Source organism: Ursus arctos, unplaced genomic scaffold (assembly GCF_023065955.2).
Source record: "Ursus arctos isolate Adak ecotype North America unplaced genomic scaffold, UrsArc2.0 scaffold_10, whole genome shotgun sequence".
Lineage (NCBI taxonomy): Eukaryota > Metazoa > Chordata > Mammalia > Carnivora > Ursidae > Ursus > Ursus arctos.
The window spans coordinates 10684046-10700731 of record NW_026622764.1 but is presented as its reverse complement, the minus strand read 5'-3'; the positions used below and the strand labels follow the sequence as shown (position 1 = coordinate 10700731).

The 16686-nt window shown below is 38.8% G+C and overlaps 1 protein-coding gene across 9 annotated transcripts in view; it reads left to right on the top strand.

Moving 5' to 3' along the window:
• PCCA (propionyl-CoA carboxylase subunit alpha) overlaps positions 1-16686 on the top strand; it is a 391229-nt gene that overhangs the window by 151809 nt on the left and 222734 nt on the right. For all 9 annotated transcript variants that reach the window (XM_026493544.4, XM_057307315.1, XM_057307311.1 and 6 more), the window contains 3 exons: positions 1557-1659; positions 6634-6728; positions 16416-16566. In XM_026493544.4, coding sequence (XP_026349329.1) covers positions 1557-1659; positions 6634-6728; positions 16416-16566 — 349 coding nt within the window. The remainder of the gene's footprint in view (positions 1-1556; positions 1660-6633; positions 6729-16415; positions 16567-16686) is intronic.

Below are 16686 nucleotides of genomic sequence, written 5' to 3'. Positions count from 1 at the left end.
CCTGCTAGACTTTGGGTGCTTTGAGAGCAGTTTCTGCTTTATTTTTATATTCCTATCACCTACACATGTAGCGGGCACATGGTTTCACGATGAGTAAATATTTGTTGAATGAATGTGTAACTGAGCATGACAAATGTTTTCAAAGTAGTTTTCTGTGAGCTCCAAAATATCCTGGTGATGCTTTCAAATGTGATAATTTATTTGAGTGATTTTTATTTTTTTCTCTAGCATTTTTCATTTAAATGCAAAATGAAAGCTCTTAGTCATTACAGCAGAGATAAACTGTAAAGTGCTTTGTTTTTTTCTTTGTGAATCATCATACCCCATCTATAAAAAAGTTGGCCCTATGGTACTGAAAACAATAGTTCATTGTGCTTTAGTTTCTTTTGAGTCTCCAGAGATTAAAAACGCCATTCCCCTAAATCAAAGAACTAACAGAGGACTAAGAAAACCTGATACCTTTTCCCTGAGAACGCTGAGAAACAGGAATTGTTGCAGTATGTTTTGAATTTATCTTCTGGTCATTGTTTACTTGCTGTGTTGTATTTTTTAAGCACAAGAACAAATGTGGCATTTATTTCTAATGCTAGATGGAGTGTTTGCAAATTAAAAGGTTGGAAGAACTTTAATGTTGTATTTAAGTATAGATATTTAATCTGAAGATTAAGAAACTATTAGTGACATGTAAAAAGAATTAGACTTTATATTCTGAATATATCAGTGAGTGGAAAATAATATACTCAATTAGTTTTAGGTAAGCAAGTGTGCATTTTTAATAGACTGACCGAATGAGCCCATTTCATAGTGTGTGACTTTAGTAAGCATATTTTAATTATAACAATTTAAATTAATAGAGTTTGGGAATAAAATGTATAAAGTTATAATTATGTCCATATTTTTATTTTCAAAAATTGTACTTTTTCTCTTTTACTCATTTATTTTTTAACAATTCCAAGATGATAAAGTTGTAATGATCTGTATGGGTATGTGAAGGGCAGTTACATTTAAGTGTGTGTATTTAAAATATCACTTAAAAATATCATAAAATGTTCTGGAGGGTCCTCCTCTTGTATGTTCATTTTCACTGAGTATTTTGCTGTAGTTTTGCCCCATTGTGCCATTGGCCAAGTTGGTCCTTCACATTTTTGTGTGTATGTTCTGACTCTTGAGTCAAATGAATGTGCATTTTTAAATTTTTTTATTAGTGGAATTAAGGTGTGTTAGGGTTGAGGAAGTGGAACTTTATTTGATTTGTGTGGCTTATTAAAAATATCTAATTTTTAACAGTTGGTGAACTAAGTATTGGTATTCCTATTTCATTATAAAATCTAGGGTCAGGGAAGTTAAATCACTGACCCCAGGTCACAAAGCTGGTGAGTGTAAGAGTTGTTGGTCAATGAAAGTCAATTTAGTTATTTGTGCATTAAGTGACTTTTTCTTTGCTTTGTTCATAAGTAAACGAAAATAAATATTTAATTGCTTTATTTTCTTTTATTTGAGGGCTGTATTTATTTTGTTAGTTTGATCACTCTCCCCTCCCCCTTTTTTTAAATTAGGGATGGTTTCAGATTTTCATCTCAAGAAGCTGCTTCTAGTTTTGGTGATGATAGACTACTAATAGAAAAATTTATCGATAACCCTCGTCACATAGAAATCCAGGTTGGTACATTTTAAGATGTTTTCTAATTATTATGACTTTTAAAAAATATCATTTATTCCTATTGGAAACATATCCTTTCTTCCATTTAGAATGATTGTGAATTGTTCTGATATGCTTGAATAACTTCAAAATAGAGAATGTACATAAATTGATCGCTTCGTTTTGGAATCTGGTATATTTCTTATCAAAGTGCCAGGATGTTGGTCAACATAGGGAATGATCTAAAAATCCTGCTATAGAAAGAAGCAGTCTCAAGCTGTCTAACCAAGCTAAATACATTGCACCTAGAGATTCGTTCAGTCCCATTGTGAGACTGGGCCATGACAGGGCTTGCCTTTTTTTTTTTTTAAAGTGCTTGATATGGTCTCCTATCATTTTAATTCACCAAATGTCTACGTGGCTCACTGAGACAGGCATTCTTCTAGGAGCTGCTAGTATAGAGATGAATAAATCATTTCTTCTCCTCAGGTTAAGATTTTAATCTAACTGCTAAAGCAGTTGTGGGGGTATGGATTTCAGCAAGACAAAAATTGGTTTTCTGAAATAACACACAGAAGACAACGTCTCCTGAAGTTTTGATTTCTGTTAAGAATGTCTTCTGTTAAGAACATTATGGCTATGAGTTGAATTAAAATTGATAAAATGTAAATATCAAATTTGAAATCATACTGAAGTTTAAGTATTGTCTTACTTATTTCAATGTGAATAGAGGATCAGAAAACTAAAAAACAGGTTATTTGCTGCCCTTGCCTGTTCTGACGAGGTGTAATAAAAGTCCTAAATTCTATAATTGTGGTTTTTATTGAACCATCCTTGCATCCCTGGCATAAATTCCACGTGACCATGGTGAATGATTCTTTTAATGTATTATTGAATGTGGGGGCCAACTTTGGATATGGTCTACCACAACCCATTCTCCAGCCCCCAATGATCATGTGATCATGTCCTTCTGTAAGTAGAATGTAAACATCTTCGAAGACCAGAATCTTGCCTTCAAACTCGGTCCAGCTATGGATGAGACTTCTTGTATGTGGTTCCTTAAAAGCAGTTCCTCTAACGCAAAGACCTCTGTATTTGAAGACAGTGTGACGCCTGCACATCAAACTTACAACGATGAGAAAAGGATATGACACTGCAATAAATAGCTCCATTCAACAAGGTTAAAGGGGAAAAAAAAGGAGGCACACAGTATTCATTGGCTTTTACTTAGTATTTGAAAACCACCATTTGAAGCTGAGAGATTTCATGGGAGAATTTTTTTTTTCTTTTCCTGTAATTCTTAGTGTGAGATGATGGCAGCTTGGGCTAGGATGTTGGTAGTGGAGGTCGTGAGATGTGAATGAATTCTGGATACTCGGTGAAGGTAGACCAGATTTTCTAAAAGATCAGATGTGATGTATAAGAAAAAATATAAGGCGTCAAAGGTGGCTTTAGGGTTTGTGCCTGAGGAATTAGAAGACTGGGACTGTCTTTTACTGAGGTGGGAAAAACTGTGAGAGGTGCATGTTTTGGGGAGGCGATCAGGGTGTGATTTTGGAGAAATTAAGGTTGAGATACCAAAGTGTAAGTGTTGAATAGACTATTGGATATTTAAGTCTGTAACTTAGGAGAGATATTTAGGCTGCCCTTTGTGTAAGATTATACAGGCAGAATTAATTTTCCCCTTCTCTGTATTCGCCGTATGTCACATATTTGTTAGATGACCATTGATTTTATCTTGAGTTGTCTGACTTATCGAATAGACCAAGAAGTTCTTGAAGGCAGTTAGTAGGTCTCACTCATTTGTTGTTTCCAGCAACCAGGCCATTGTCTTTCACATGACTACTACTCAATAAATGTTCGTCAGATTGTGTTAAGTAATTATAGATCTCTATCAGCTTGTAGTTTATTTTCATTAGCCATGCCATATAATCTAGGTGGTAATTTTAAACATAGGTGGAAGTGTCTCCTCGTAACTTAAATAGGTAACACAGATGTTAGCCGTATCTGATCTATGCTTGGAAGTTTTTAAAAAATTTTTTCCCCTCAATTTGCATGTATTTATTTATGTGAGGTAATTTGTGCGCACAATAAAGGACATCCAATGAAAAGGGAGCATTCCTTTCACCCTTGTCTCCAAGTCCCCTGGTTTCTGTCCCTAGAAGCAGGCACCGTTATATCCTGCTGTGGACTGTGAAGTATATATGTGTACCACTTATTATTTTTTACATGGGGGCTATCACATACTGTGTCCTTTCTTATGCTGAAACTGCACTGGTGGCGGCAATGGCGCCACTCTGTGTGGTTTAGACCCATGTGTCTCAACCTGGGCACTACTGGCATTTTGTGAGTTGGATCCAGGGATGCTGAATCGCTTGCATTATGTGCACACTCTGTTATCAGGAAGCTTGTTTCAGTAAGCAGTGTATTTGGGAGACTTTTCCACATTGAGTACCTGCACTTTGGTAAAAGGCTATATTAAAAGTGAAAGAAAACAAAACAAAACTAATGATGGGGCGTGTCTTACTGGCTCAGTCAGTGAAGCATGCAACCCTTGATCTCCAGGTTGTGAGTTCAAGCCCCACATAGGGTATAGAGATTACTTAAAAAATAAAATCTTAAAAAACAAAAACCAAAAAGCCTTATGAGGGATTTAAGGATTAACTTCCCTTACAGGCAGTCTTTATATTGTCTGGTCACTTAGTCTCTTCATTTATTTAGTGGAATAAATCACTGTCAAATTATTTTTGTTGAGGGATGCCTAGGTAGCTCAGTTGGTTAAGCAGCCGATCCTCCCCTCCCCTCCCCTCTCCTCTATTATTAAAAAAAAATTATTTGTGAGAGTATGAGTGGGGTGGGATTGGGGGAAGAGCAGAGGGAGAGGGACAAGCAGACTCTCCACTTAGCAGGAAGCCCATGGGGGAGGGGGGGCTTGATCCCAGGACTCAGATCATGACCTGAGCCAAAGTCAGATATTTAACTGACTGAGCCACCCAGGTGCCCCAAGCAGCCGACTCTTGATTTCTGCTTGGGTCATGATTTCAGGGTTCTGGGATCAAGCCCTGGGTCAGGCTCCATGCTCAGCAGGGAGTCAGCTTGAGGATTCTCTCTCCCTCTCACTTTGCCCCTCCACCTGCTTGTGTGCTCTCTCTTGCAAATAAATAAATCTTTAAAAATACTATTTTTGCTGAATGCTTAGGAAATAACAAAACTTTTTTTTTTTTTTTTTTTTAAAGAGAGAGAGAGAGAGAGCTGTCAAGGGGAGGGACAGTGGGAGAGAGAATCTTAAGTAGGCTCCACAGCTGCTGGGGGCTCAGTCTCACAACCCTGGGATCATGACCCAAGCCAAAATCAAGTTGGTCGTTTAACCAACTGAGCCACCCAGATGCCCCCATGACAAGATGTTTTAAAAGGAATTAGGAGACTACACAAACTTTAGGGGAAAACAAAGGTAATTCTATATATGAATCTAATATCTTACAGTTAGAAATATTTCTGAGAATTCTTGGTTATCATGGCTTTATTTCTTGGACGCCCAGTCTGCTTTCACTTCTTGTCATTGAGGAAGAAAAAAAGTAGAATAAATTTAGTGTTAATGTATTTTTTAGGCTGTACTTCATGCAGCCATCTTTGAGACTTAAAAATAAAATTCCAGCTTCTTGGCATTTCATTACTGCAGTATTTTCCTTTGCTTGGAATCATTCTTAAGGCTTAGATAGGTTTTAGTACTAAAAATCAAGTTTACATTCATATGTTAACTACTCATTTTATAGTTTACTATAACCATGATCTTTTTTGATTTTATATTTTTAGCACCATATAAAATATTAAGATACTATCTGCTATTGATAATGCATAAGGAAAAAAAGTGACTTGCCCAGAGAAGTTGCATAGCAATTTGGAGTTAAAATTATGGCTTAGCCTTTTGGCTTCTAGAATAGCTTTTACTTCTGTGAACTTAATATATGCATTCAATAATATGTATCTACTCCTTAATTGTGAAAATAGATGAATCTCTTCCTAAAAGCAAACATTCTGTGCAAAAATATTAACCAAGAGCATGTTTTAGGGTTACCAGATTTAGCTGATAAGATACATGCTAAATTTGAATTTCATATAAACAGTGATTTTTTTTAAGTGAAAGTATGTCCCAATAATTATTTTTATTAAGATTTTTTTGTTGTTTATTTGAAATTCAAATTCACGGGTGCCAGGGTGGCTCATTTGGTTAAGCATATGACTCTTGGTTTCAGCTCAGGTAGTATTTCAGGACTGTGAGATTGAGCCCTGCGCCTGGCTTCGTGTTCAGTGGGGAGTCTGCTGGAGATTCTCTCTCTCCCCCTCTGCCCTGCCCCCCACTCACGTGTGCACTCTCTCTAAAAATAAATAAATAAATATTTGAAATTCAAGTTCAGTTGGGTGTCCTGTTATTTTATCTGACAAATCTAGCTTATTTCTCAGTATTAAAAATAGGAAAAATCATAGTGTTACGTGTTAACCCCAGACCTTTTAGCTGTTTCTATAACAGAAATAAAGCAGAGTAAAAAACATCCGTATGTAAGTAACAGAGTAATATTGGACGTAAATAAAATAGTATTTCTTGATCAACGGACATTTAGTTATGTTAAAAACAGATGTTTGTAACAATACGGTTTTCCTAAAGCACCACTGATATTTAGAATGTACATTCCCTTTGTTGACACTCAGTGTCCTTCACAAAATTTGTACAATTGATGTGATATTTCACCCAGTGCAATGGAAATGTAATGTGAGAATTATTTCCTCAAGTCTTTTTAAAACATTTAGTGAGTTTCAGGGTTGTAAATAAAGTTTTCCTCTATTGACATCAACCAAAAGAGGAATATAATTGAGAGGTACGTGTGTTGTGGGAGGTTCGAGTAAAAACCAAGGGGTGTTATATGGTGAAAATGTTAATTGGGCACATACTCTATAGGTATGGCTGTATAATCTTTCAAGTGGTATTGCTCTGTCAGGTTTTAGGTGACAAGCATGGGAATGCTGTGTGGCTCAATGAAAGAGAGTGCTCAATTCAGCGAAGAAACCAGAAAGTGGTGGAGGAAGCACCAAGGTAAGAGTTTTTTCTTAACATTCGTAATAGATTGATTTTGTTTATAGTTCTTTCCCATTTTATTGGCTAAAATTACTCCAATAGCAATTCGGTGGAATTGTCATGATAGAGTCTATTAGTGTATATTTTTATAATTAAGAATTTGCTGCTCAGTCTCCCTCAGTACTTCTGTGCATGACACGTGAGTGAATACTGGAGGAAAAAATGGTGGGTTTTGTTAGAGGAGAGAGTTAGGTGGATAGCCAACTATGGCTTCCATGAACTTCTAGGTAATAGAGACCCTGCTGGTGTTTCTGGTCTTGTGGAATGTCTGGGGATCCATGCCTTCTAGGATCTTCTGTTGGTGAAGGTTTCATAAAGTTGATCCTGAAGTTTTGAATTTATCCTACCATCAAAAGGCTTCTGGAGCATGGTTTTTGGAAATTCCTCGATTTATCAGAACTATTTTGGGTCCTTCTCCAAGTTACCTTTAGATGTGTTTAGTGTAGCAATTTCATGGAACTTCAATTCTGCTTTGATGCTAGGTTGGTCTTTATATATATTCTAGTTGTCTCTGCATCCTTAAAAATCCCCCAGTTGAGTCTGCACTGTCATTTTTACATAATCAGGCAATGAGGAGTATAGCCGGTTGTGACTTAGTCATAGCCAGTGTGCCTTGATATGTATGTATAGTTTCTATAAAGAGTAGGTGTGAATATGAGTGAATTTTTAATTATAGGGTAATGGCACAAAGCAAGTCCTGCTTTAATTATATTAGGTTTTAAACATATAGTATGGTGTGGTAGTTTTAAGACATGGTTCCCAAGTTTTTTCCGCTTCTCTTGTTGGCAGAGGTAGGGATCTTTGTACCTTCCCCTTGATTCTGTGCTCTGAGAATAGGCTGCATAGAAGTGATGCTGTGTGCAGGCTTTAGGAAACAGCTTCCATTTCCTGCCTCTTGTACACTTAACGTAAAAACCAGCCACCATGCTGTGAAGAACAGCCTAATTCAGCTACATGGGGCATGACCCTATCTCATGGCCCAGCACCAGGAAGTAAGAGGGAAGGAAGAAGAAAAAGCAAAAAGGAATGTTCTACCTGTATGTTTAAGGAAGGGCCCCAGAACCTACTAGTGCTGATTGCTTGTTGGTGATCTGAAGTCAGGGACTTTGCTAGGGAAGTTGGGAAATGTCTTTTTTATTTTTTATTTATTGTTATTATTTTTTTAAAATGATTTTTTATTATATTATGTTAGTCACCATACAGTACATCCCCGGTTTCCGATGTAAGGCTCGATGATTCATTAGTTGCGTATAACACCCAGTGCACCATGCAATACGTGCCTTCCTTACTACCCATCACCGGTCTATCCCATTCCCCCACCCCCCTCCCCTCTGAGGGCCTCAGTTTGTTTCTCATAGTCCATTGTCTCTCATGTTTCATTCCCCCTTCTGATTACCCCCCCTTTCTTTATCCCTTTCTTCCCCTACCGATCATCCTAGTTCTTATGTTCCATAGATGAGAGAAATCATATGATAGTTGTCTTTCTCTGCTTGGCTTATTTCACTTAGCATTATCTCCTCCAGTGCCGTCCATGTTGCAGCAAATGTTGAGAACTCGTTCTTTCTGATAGCTGAGTAATATTCCATTGTATATATGGACCACAACTTCTTAATCCAGTCATCTGTTGAAGGGCATCTCGGCTCCTTCCACGATTTAGCTATTGTGGACATTGCTGCTATGAACATTGGGGTGCATATGGCCCTTCTCTTCACTACGTCTGTATCTTTGGGGTAAACACCCAGTAGTGTAATGGCTGGATCATAGGGTAGCTCAATTTTTAACTTTTTAAGGGACCTCCACACTGTTTTCCAGAGTGGCTGTACCAACTTGCATTCCCACCAACAATGTAGGAGGGATCCCCTTTCTCCACATCCTTTCCAACAATTGTTGTTTCTTGCCTTGTCTATTTTTGCCATTCTAACTGGCGTAAGGTGGTATCTCAGTGTGGTTTTGATTTGAATTTCCCTGATGGCTAATGATTTTGAACATTTTTTCATGTGTCTGTTAGCCATTTTATGTCTTCATTGGAAAAGTGTCTGTTCATATCTTCTGCCCATTTTTTGATTTGTTTGTTTGTTTCTCGTGTATTGAGTTTGAGAAGTTCTTTGTAGATCTTGGATACCAGTCCTTTATCTGTAGTGTCATTTGCAAATATATTCTCCCATTCCGTGGGCTGCCTCTTAGTTTTTTTGACTGTTTCCTTGGCTGTGCAGAAGCTTTTTATCTTGATGAAGTCCCATAAGTTCATTTTATCTTTTGTTTCTCTTGCCTTTGGGGATGTGTCATGAAAAAGGTTGCTTTGGCCGATGTCGTAGAGGTTGATGCCTATGTTCTCCTCTAGAATTTTGATGGATTCCTGTCTCACCTCGAGGTCTTTCATCCATTTGGAGTTTATTTTTCTGTATGGTGTGAGAGAGTGGTCAAGTTTCATTCTTTTGCATGTAGCTGTCCAATTTTCCCAGCACCATTTATTGAAGAGACTGTCTTTTTTCCACTGGATGTTTTTTCCTGCTTTATCAAATATTAGTTGCCCAAAGAGCCTAGGGTCCATTTCTGGGTTCTCTATTCTGTTCCATTGGTCTATGTGTTTGTTTTTGTGCCAGTACCATGCTGTCTTTGTGATCACAGCTTTGTAGTACAGCTCGAAATCCGGCATTGTGATGCCCCCAGCTTTGTTTTTCCTTTTCAACAGTTCCTTGGAGATTCGGGGCCTTTTCTGTTTCCATACAAATTTAAGGACTATTTGTTCCAGTTCTTTGAAAAATGTCCTCGGTATTTTGATCGGGATAGCATTGAAAGTGTAGATTGCTCTGGGTAGCATGGACATTTTAACTATGTTAATTCTTCCGATCCATGAGCATGGAATATCTTTCCATCTTTTTATGTCTTCCTCAATGTCTTTTAAGAGTGATTTATAGTTTCTAGAATAAAGGTCCTTTACGTCTCTGGTTAAGTTAATTCCAAGGTAACGTATGGTTTTTGGTGCTATTGTAAATGGGATGTATTCCCTAATTTCTCTTTCTTCAGTCTCATTATTTGTGTATAGAAATGCAACTGATTTCTGAGCATTGATTTTGTATCCCGCCACATTACTGAATTGCTCTATAACTTCTAATAGTTTGGGAGTGGCTTCTTTTGGGTTTTCCATATAGAGTATCATGTCATCTGTGAAGAGAGACATTTTGACTTCTTCTCTGCCGATTTGGATACCTTTGATCCCTTTTTGTTGTCTGATTGCTGTTGCAAGGACTTCTAGTACTATGTTGAATAATAGTGGCGAGAGTGGGCATCCTTGTCGTATTCCTGATCTTAAGGGAAAGGCTTCCAGCTTTTCCCCATTGAGAATAATATTTGCTGTAGGCTTTTCATAGATGGCTTTTATGAGATTGAGAAATGTACCCTCTATTCCTACACTCTGAAGGGTTTTAATCAGGAAAGGATGCTGTATTTTGTCAAATGCTTTTTCTGCATCAGTTGAGAGGATCATATGGTTCCTGAGTCTTTTCTTGTTGATATGATGTATCACGCTGATCGATTTGCGAATGTTGAACCACGCTTGCATCCCAGGTATGAATCCCACTTGGTCATGATGGATAATCCTTTTAATGTACTGTTGGATTCTATTAGCAAGGATCTTGTTGAGGATTTTGGCGTCCATATTCATTAGGGAAATTGGTCTGTAACTCTCCTTTTCGATGGGGTCTTTGCCTGGTTTGGGGATCAAGGTAATATTGGCCTCATAGAATGAGTTTGGTAGCTTTCCTTCTGTTTCTATTTTTTGAAATAGCTTTAGGAGAATAGGTATTATTTCTTCTTTGAACGTTTGGTAGAATTCCCCAGGAAAACCATCCGGGCCTGGAGTTTTGTTATTTGGAAGGTTGTTTATCACTGACTCAATCTCTTCATAATTAATTGGCCTGTTTAAGAAATCAATTTCTTCCTGTTTCAGTCTTGGTAGTTTATAGGTTTCCAGGAAGGCCTCCATCTCTTCCAGATTTCTTAGTTTTTTGGCATATAGCTGTTGATAATAGTTTCTAATAATCCTTCCAATTTCATTGGTGTTGGTCGTGACCTCTCCTTTTTCATTCATAATTTTAATAATTTGGGTCCTTTCTCTTTTCTCTTGGATAAGTCTTGCCAGTGGTCTGTCAATTTTATTGATTCTCTCAGAGAACCAGCTTCTAGTCCTGTTGATTTGCTCTACTGTACTTCTGGTTTCTAATTCATTGATTTCTGCTCTCATCTTGGTCAGCTGCTTCCTGTGCGTGGATTAGGCCTGTCCCTCTGTTGCTGTTCCAGCTTCTTGAAGTGAGAATATAAAAACTGCATTTTTGATTTTTCTGTTCTTTTGAGTGTGGCTTGGATGGCTATGTATTTCCCCCTTAGGACTGCCTTTGCAGTATCCCATAGGTTTTGGACTGTTGTGTTTTCATTCTCGTTGGTTTCCATAAATTGTTTAAATTGATTTTTGATTTTCTTGTTTATCGAGTCATTCCTGAGCAGGATGGTTCTTAGTCTCCAAGTGTTTGAGTTTCTTCCAAATTTTTCCTTGTGGTTGAGTTCCAATTTCAGAGCGTTGTGGTCTGAGAATATGCAGGGGATAATTTCAATCTTTTGGTATCGGTTGAGACCTGTTTTGTGTCCCAGAACATGGTCTATTCTTGAGAATGTTCCATGGGCATTAGAATAGAATGAGTATTCTTTGGTTCTGGGGTGTAGTGTTCTATATATATCTATGAGGTCCAACTCGTCGAGTATGGCATTCAAAGCCTTTGATTCTTTGCTTAGTTTTTGCCAGGGTGTTCTGTCTGTTTCTGAGAGTGGAGTGTTGAGGTCCCCTACTATTAATGTATTTTTATCTATATGTCTCTTTATTCTGGTTAAGAGTTGGCTTGTGTATCTTGCTGCTCCCCTGTTGGGGGCATATATATTTATAATTGTCATATCCACTTGTTGAATACTTCCTTTAAGAATAATATAGTGCCCTTCTGCGTCTCTAACTATAGTCTGTAGTTTAAAATCCAATTTATCTGATATGAGAATTGCTACCCCAGCTTTCTTTTGAGGTCCATTTGCGTGAAAGATGGTACTCCATCCCCTTACTCTCAGTCTGAATGCATCTTTGGGTTCGAAATGAGTCTCTTGTAGACAGCAAGTGGATGGGTCATTTCTTTTTATCCAATCTGCAACCCTGTGGCGTTTTTTGGGAGCGTTTAAACCATGTACATTGACACTAAGAACTGAGAGAGAGAATTTTAATGATGCCATGTTGCCAGTAAAGTCTTTTTTTGTATCGGTTGTGACTTTCTGTTCTGTATCACTCTTGGGGCCTTTTTACCTTTATAGAACCCGCCTTAATATCTCCTGTAGGGCTGGCTTCGTGGTTACGAAATTGGTTAATGACTGGCGATTCTGGAATGTCTTTATTTCTCCATCAATTCTGAATGACAGCCTTGCTGGATAAAGGATCCTTGGCTGCATGTTTTTCTCTGAAAGAGCTTTAAATATGCCCCCCCAACCCTTTCTCTCATTCCAGGTCTGTGTAGACAGGTCTGACGTAATTCTGATGCCTTTGCCTTGGTACGTGAGAAATTTCTTTGCCCTGGCCGCTTTCAGTACTGTATCCTTGGATCTAATATTTGCGAAATGCACTATGACGTGACGTGGCGTAGGTTTGTCGTGGTTGAGCTTGGGAGGGGTCCTCTCTGCCTCTTGGACACGAATGTTTGTTTCCCTCGCTAGATTAGGGAAGTTTTCAGCTACAATTTGTTCAAATATCTCTTCTAGACCTCTGTTTTTCTCCACCCCCTCGGGGATGCCGATGATTCCGACATTGGATTGTTTCATTGAGTCAGTAATCTCCCGTAACCTACATTCGTGGGCGTGGATTTTTTTAAGACTAGCTTCTATTTTCGTTTTTTCCTCTATTAAGCCATCCTCCAATTCATTAACATGTTCCTCTGCTTCGGTGACCTTGGCCGTCAGAGCCTCTAGTTTTGCCTGCATTTGGCTCATGGAATTTTTAATTTCTGTCAGATTCTCTCTCATTTCTGTCCTTAGGGATTCTATATTCTCAGTAACCTTTTCATTAATACTTTTTTCAATTCTCCTCATCATTTTGACCATCATTACTCTGAATTCCATTTCTGATAATTTGGTTACATCCATATCCATTATTTCTGTGGCAGAGGCCACAGACTCACTGTCTTTTCTTTGCTGGGGGGGGGGGGGGGGCTTCTCCTTCTTGTCATTCTGATGAGGAGAGGTTGTGGGGTTGTCCAGAGCCGAAATTATTGACTGGGTCCCAGGCCATGCCCTTTGTTTTATAGGGATCTTAGGGATGTGGGCTGCTTCTTTAAAGATTTTATTTATTTATTTATCTGAGAGAGAGAGACAGACAGTCAGCAAGAACGGGAACAGAAGCAGGGGAGTGAGAGAGGAAGAAGCAGGCTCCCAGCGGAGGAGCCTGATGAGGGACTCCTTTCCGGAACGCCGGGATCACGCCTTAAGCCGGAGACAGGCGCTCAATGACTGCGCCACCCAGGCGCCCCGGGTTGTGGGCTTCTTGATTTTTCCGCCTGCCTTCTGTGTTCTGGGGGAGGGGCCTGCCGCGCCGATACTCAGGCAACCCTGTTTGGGTAGAGTCTCCGTGTCCCCTGCGAGGGGGGATGGGGATGGGCACGCTGTGAGCCGGTATTTCCAGGCTTTTGTTCTCTGGCGGCTTTCCCTGGCGGTTTGCTGTGCCTCTTCTGAGAGTCAGAGCAGCAGCGGCCGAATTTCAGCCTCTGTCTCAGAACAGAGGGATTGCGGCCCGTTCTCCACTGATGTTCTGGCCACTTTAACTCTGTTTCTGTTGGTGCTGCTCAACCCTGCAGCGTCCCGGGATGTGCGCTCCACACCCGGCATCCCAGCCCTCACTTCCAGGGCCGGCGCGTCTCTGTCCTTTGTGTTTCTAACTCCGCCAGCCGCCAGCCGCCCCGCGCGCGCTCCCGGAGCTCCCGGTCTCAGTCTGGATCCAGTGAGCACACTGGGATTCCGGAGTTCCGCGAGATGCCTGGTGGCGCGCGCATCCGGCTCACGGTCTCAGTCCGCTCTCTGTCCGCTCTCTCGCGGTGCCGGTCCGCGAGTCCGCCCGCTCCCCCATGCAGGTGGCTGCCGCTTCCCGGCGCCCAAACGCGGCGGCTCCCTCCCCCTTCCGTTTATCTTCCGATATCTGTGCACGGTTTCACGACTCCCCGCTTCGTACCTCACTACTCAGCACTGGAGATGTTCATTTGTAGAGATCCAGATGTATCTTCCTGCGTCTCAGGCTGGTTCCGTGGTTGTTTAGGCTTGTCTGGTACCTATCCAGCTCCACTCAGGAGACCGGCTGAAAAAGGCGTCCCCTACTCCTCCGCCATCTTAACTCCTCGGAAATGTCTTTTTTAAATCAAGTAACCATGTGCTCTGCTAAAATTCTAGTGTGGAGGAAGGGCACAAGGTTGCTGGTAGAACAGTGATAGTCTCTGACATACCACTTTTATAGTTTTGTGTTCTCTTCTTATTGCTTCCAATATAATTAACTTTTTCTTTTTATTTAAAACCCTTTCAGGTTTTACCTGGGATAAAAATCCTTCACAAACTAGGAAACTTGAACCATTATTTTTGTTTCTCTCTCTTTCACTAGAAATGTAAGTTTTTTCATAGGAACTCACCTGTTAATTGAGAGAAAAAGAGGAAAATTTAAAGCAGTAGGAACAAAAACAACAAAAAATGAACCCCCAAATGAGAACTGATCATTAATAGTGACTTGATAGGTGTTTATATGTTATTATTTGTAAAATCTTAAATGAGTGGAATATTCAGCTTTCAGTTTCTAGAATGTGAATTTACTGCTGTGTTTTGAGTGCAGTGATGAGGTTGCTTACAGCTCTGAGTGTTACTGGCAGAGTTTATGACGAGCAAGGACAAGATCAGACAGGACAAAAATAGTTTTACTCCACAGTCTTTGAAATTCTCCAAATGTTATGATGTTAATTTTGGGGTTCTTTTTTTTTTTTTTTTTGTATTAATTTTATCAGCTAGGTATCATTGAAATGTCATCTATGCCTATATTCATTAGGTTGATGCAGAACTGTTGTTTATAATAGGTAAATAAGATTCAGAATATCTAAGTTCAGTGATTACTCCTAGCCATCAAAAAGGAGACGTTAGGAGGTACACTTCCCACTGGTGAAGTATTCTTGTCTCCCCTGCCCCCAGTCCAACCTGAAGTCTATTCAGGGTTCTAAATCTAACCAGCAGTTTATGAGAAATAGAAATACAATGCGGATGTTAAGATGCTGTGCAACTCTGGGGTTAAACCCAGACTGTGAGAAATGAGAGGAAAATGAGCAGATCCTTGTCGTAAAAAAAGGGAAGAGAACGTTACAAGTTAAAAGAACTGTAAAGATGTAAAAATAAATAAGTGAATGGGGTGGCTGGACCTTATTTGAATTCTGATTCAAAGATATTACCTGAAAAAAATTGAAATAATCAGGGAGATTTGAATACCATCTGGATATTAAATGCTATTAAGAAGTTCTTATTAATGTTTTAAGTGTGATTATGTTAAAAATTTTCTAGAAACAGATATGGAAGTTTCTATAGATGAAATGATATCTAATTTGGGATTTGATTTAAAATAAAATTTGTAAAAAAATAAAAATAAAATGGATGGGCCTGGTAGAAAAGTAGACATGCGATATAGACAAAACAAGACCGGCTGTGTATTAATAATTGTTTCACATAGGAAACAGGTGCATAGAAGTCCATTATGCTCTTCCATAATAAAAATTCTATAAAAGTCACTTAAATCTTGATCCACGAATTTTAATCCACAAAAAGTAGTGAATATTCTATTTCTTAGATCCTTTCTTGCCCAGAAGCAAAAGACGTGAAAATACACAAATATTCTTTTTTTTTTTAGTGTTTATCGAAAACATTCAAGCTTTATTTGCCTGCTAGAGGGTAATTTTGGTATTGCGAAATAAAAGTTTTGAGGATTTATTAGACTTATAGTCAATTCTTGTTATTTGTGGTAGCTGTGTTTCACAGAGTCACTGTGAACACTGAGTTAGTGAATACGTAGAGGAAGTACAGAGTTAGGTTCTGGGAGCCTCTAGTCAGGACATTTTAATACGTAACCTTGACGAAAATATCTTGACATAACCTTGTTTTATGTGTGTTTCTGTTGAAAGCCACCATACTTAATGCATGTCGTTGATTCGTTAATATTGAACTCCCAGTCCTGGTTAGGACTTGCCTGAAGGAAGCTCATCCAACACACACGTGTTCTCCCTAAGGCACATCTCCCAATATTAGCTTAGGGAAGTTCTGACTATATATGTTAAGTTTTACTGGTTGAAACAACTGCTTGTGCTAAAATTGATGGAAATTGCACTATAATGTGGGAAGTTCACGTTAGTTTTATAAAAATCTTATTTAAACTTATTTAGACTTATTTAAACATGTTAGGCCTAATAATACAAAAAACATGTACTATAAACATATGTCTTACATTGATACAGATGATCACATCTGAGTAAACTTTAAGAACATTTTTATATGGTGCACGCACAAGATGACTTTTGTTCAAAATGTTGATTACTCTTTCTGTATTTGTAGCATTTTTCTGGATTCAAAAACTCGAAGAGCAATGGGAGAACAAGCTGTAGCTCTTGCCAAAGCAGTGAAGTATTCCTCTGCTGGAACCGTGGAATTCCTTGTGGACTCAAAGAAGAATTTTTATTTCTTAGAAATGAATACGAGACTCCAGGTAACTCCGTTTTTCATTCCTCCCCGTGCCTCTAGATTTTACCCTTTGTTTTCCACTCCTTTTTGTTTTTAGGAAAATTAAAAGCCAATTTCATAAAGTGTTAAGTAAGATTTCATTTTT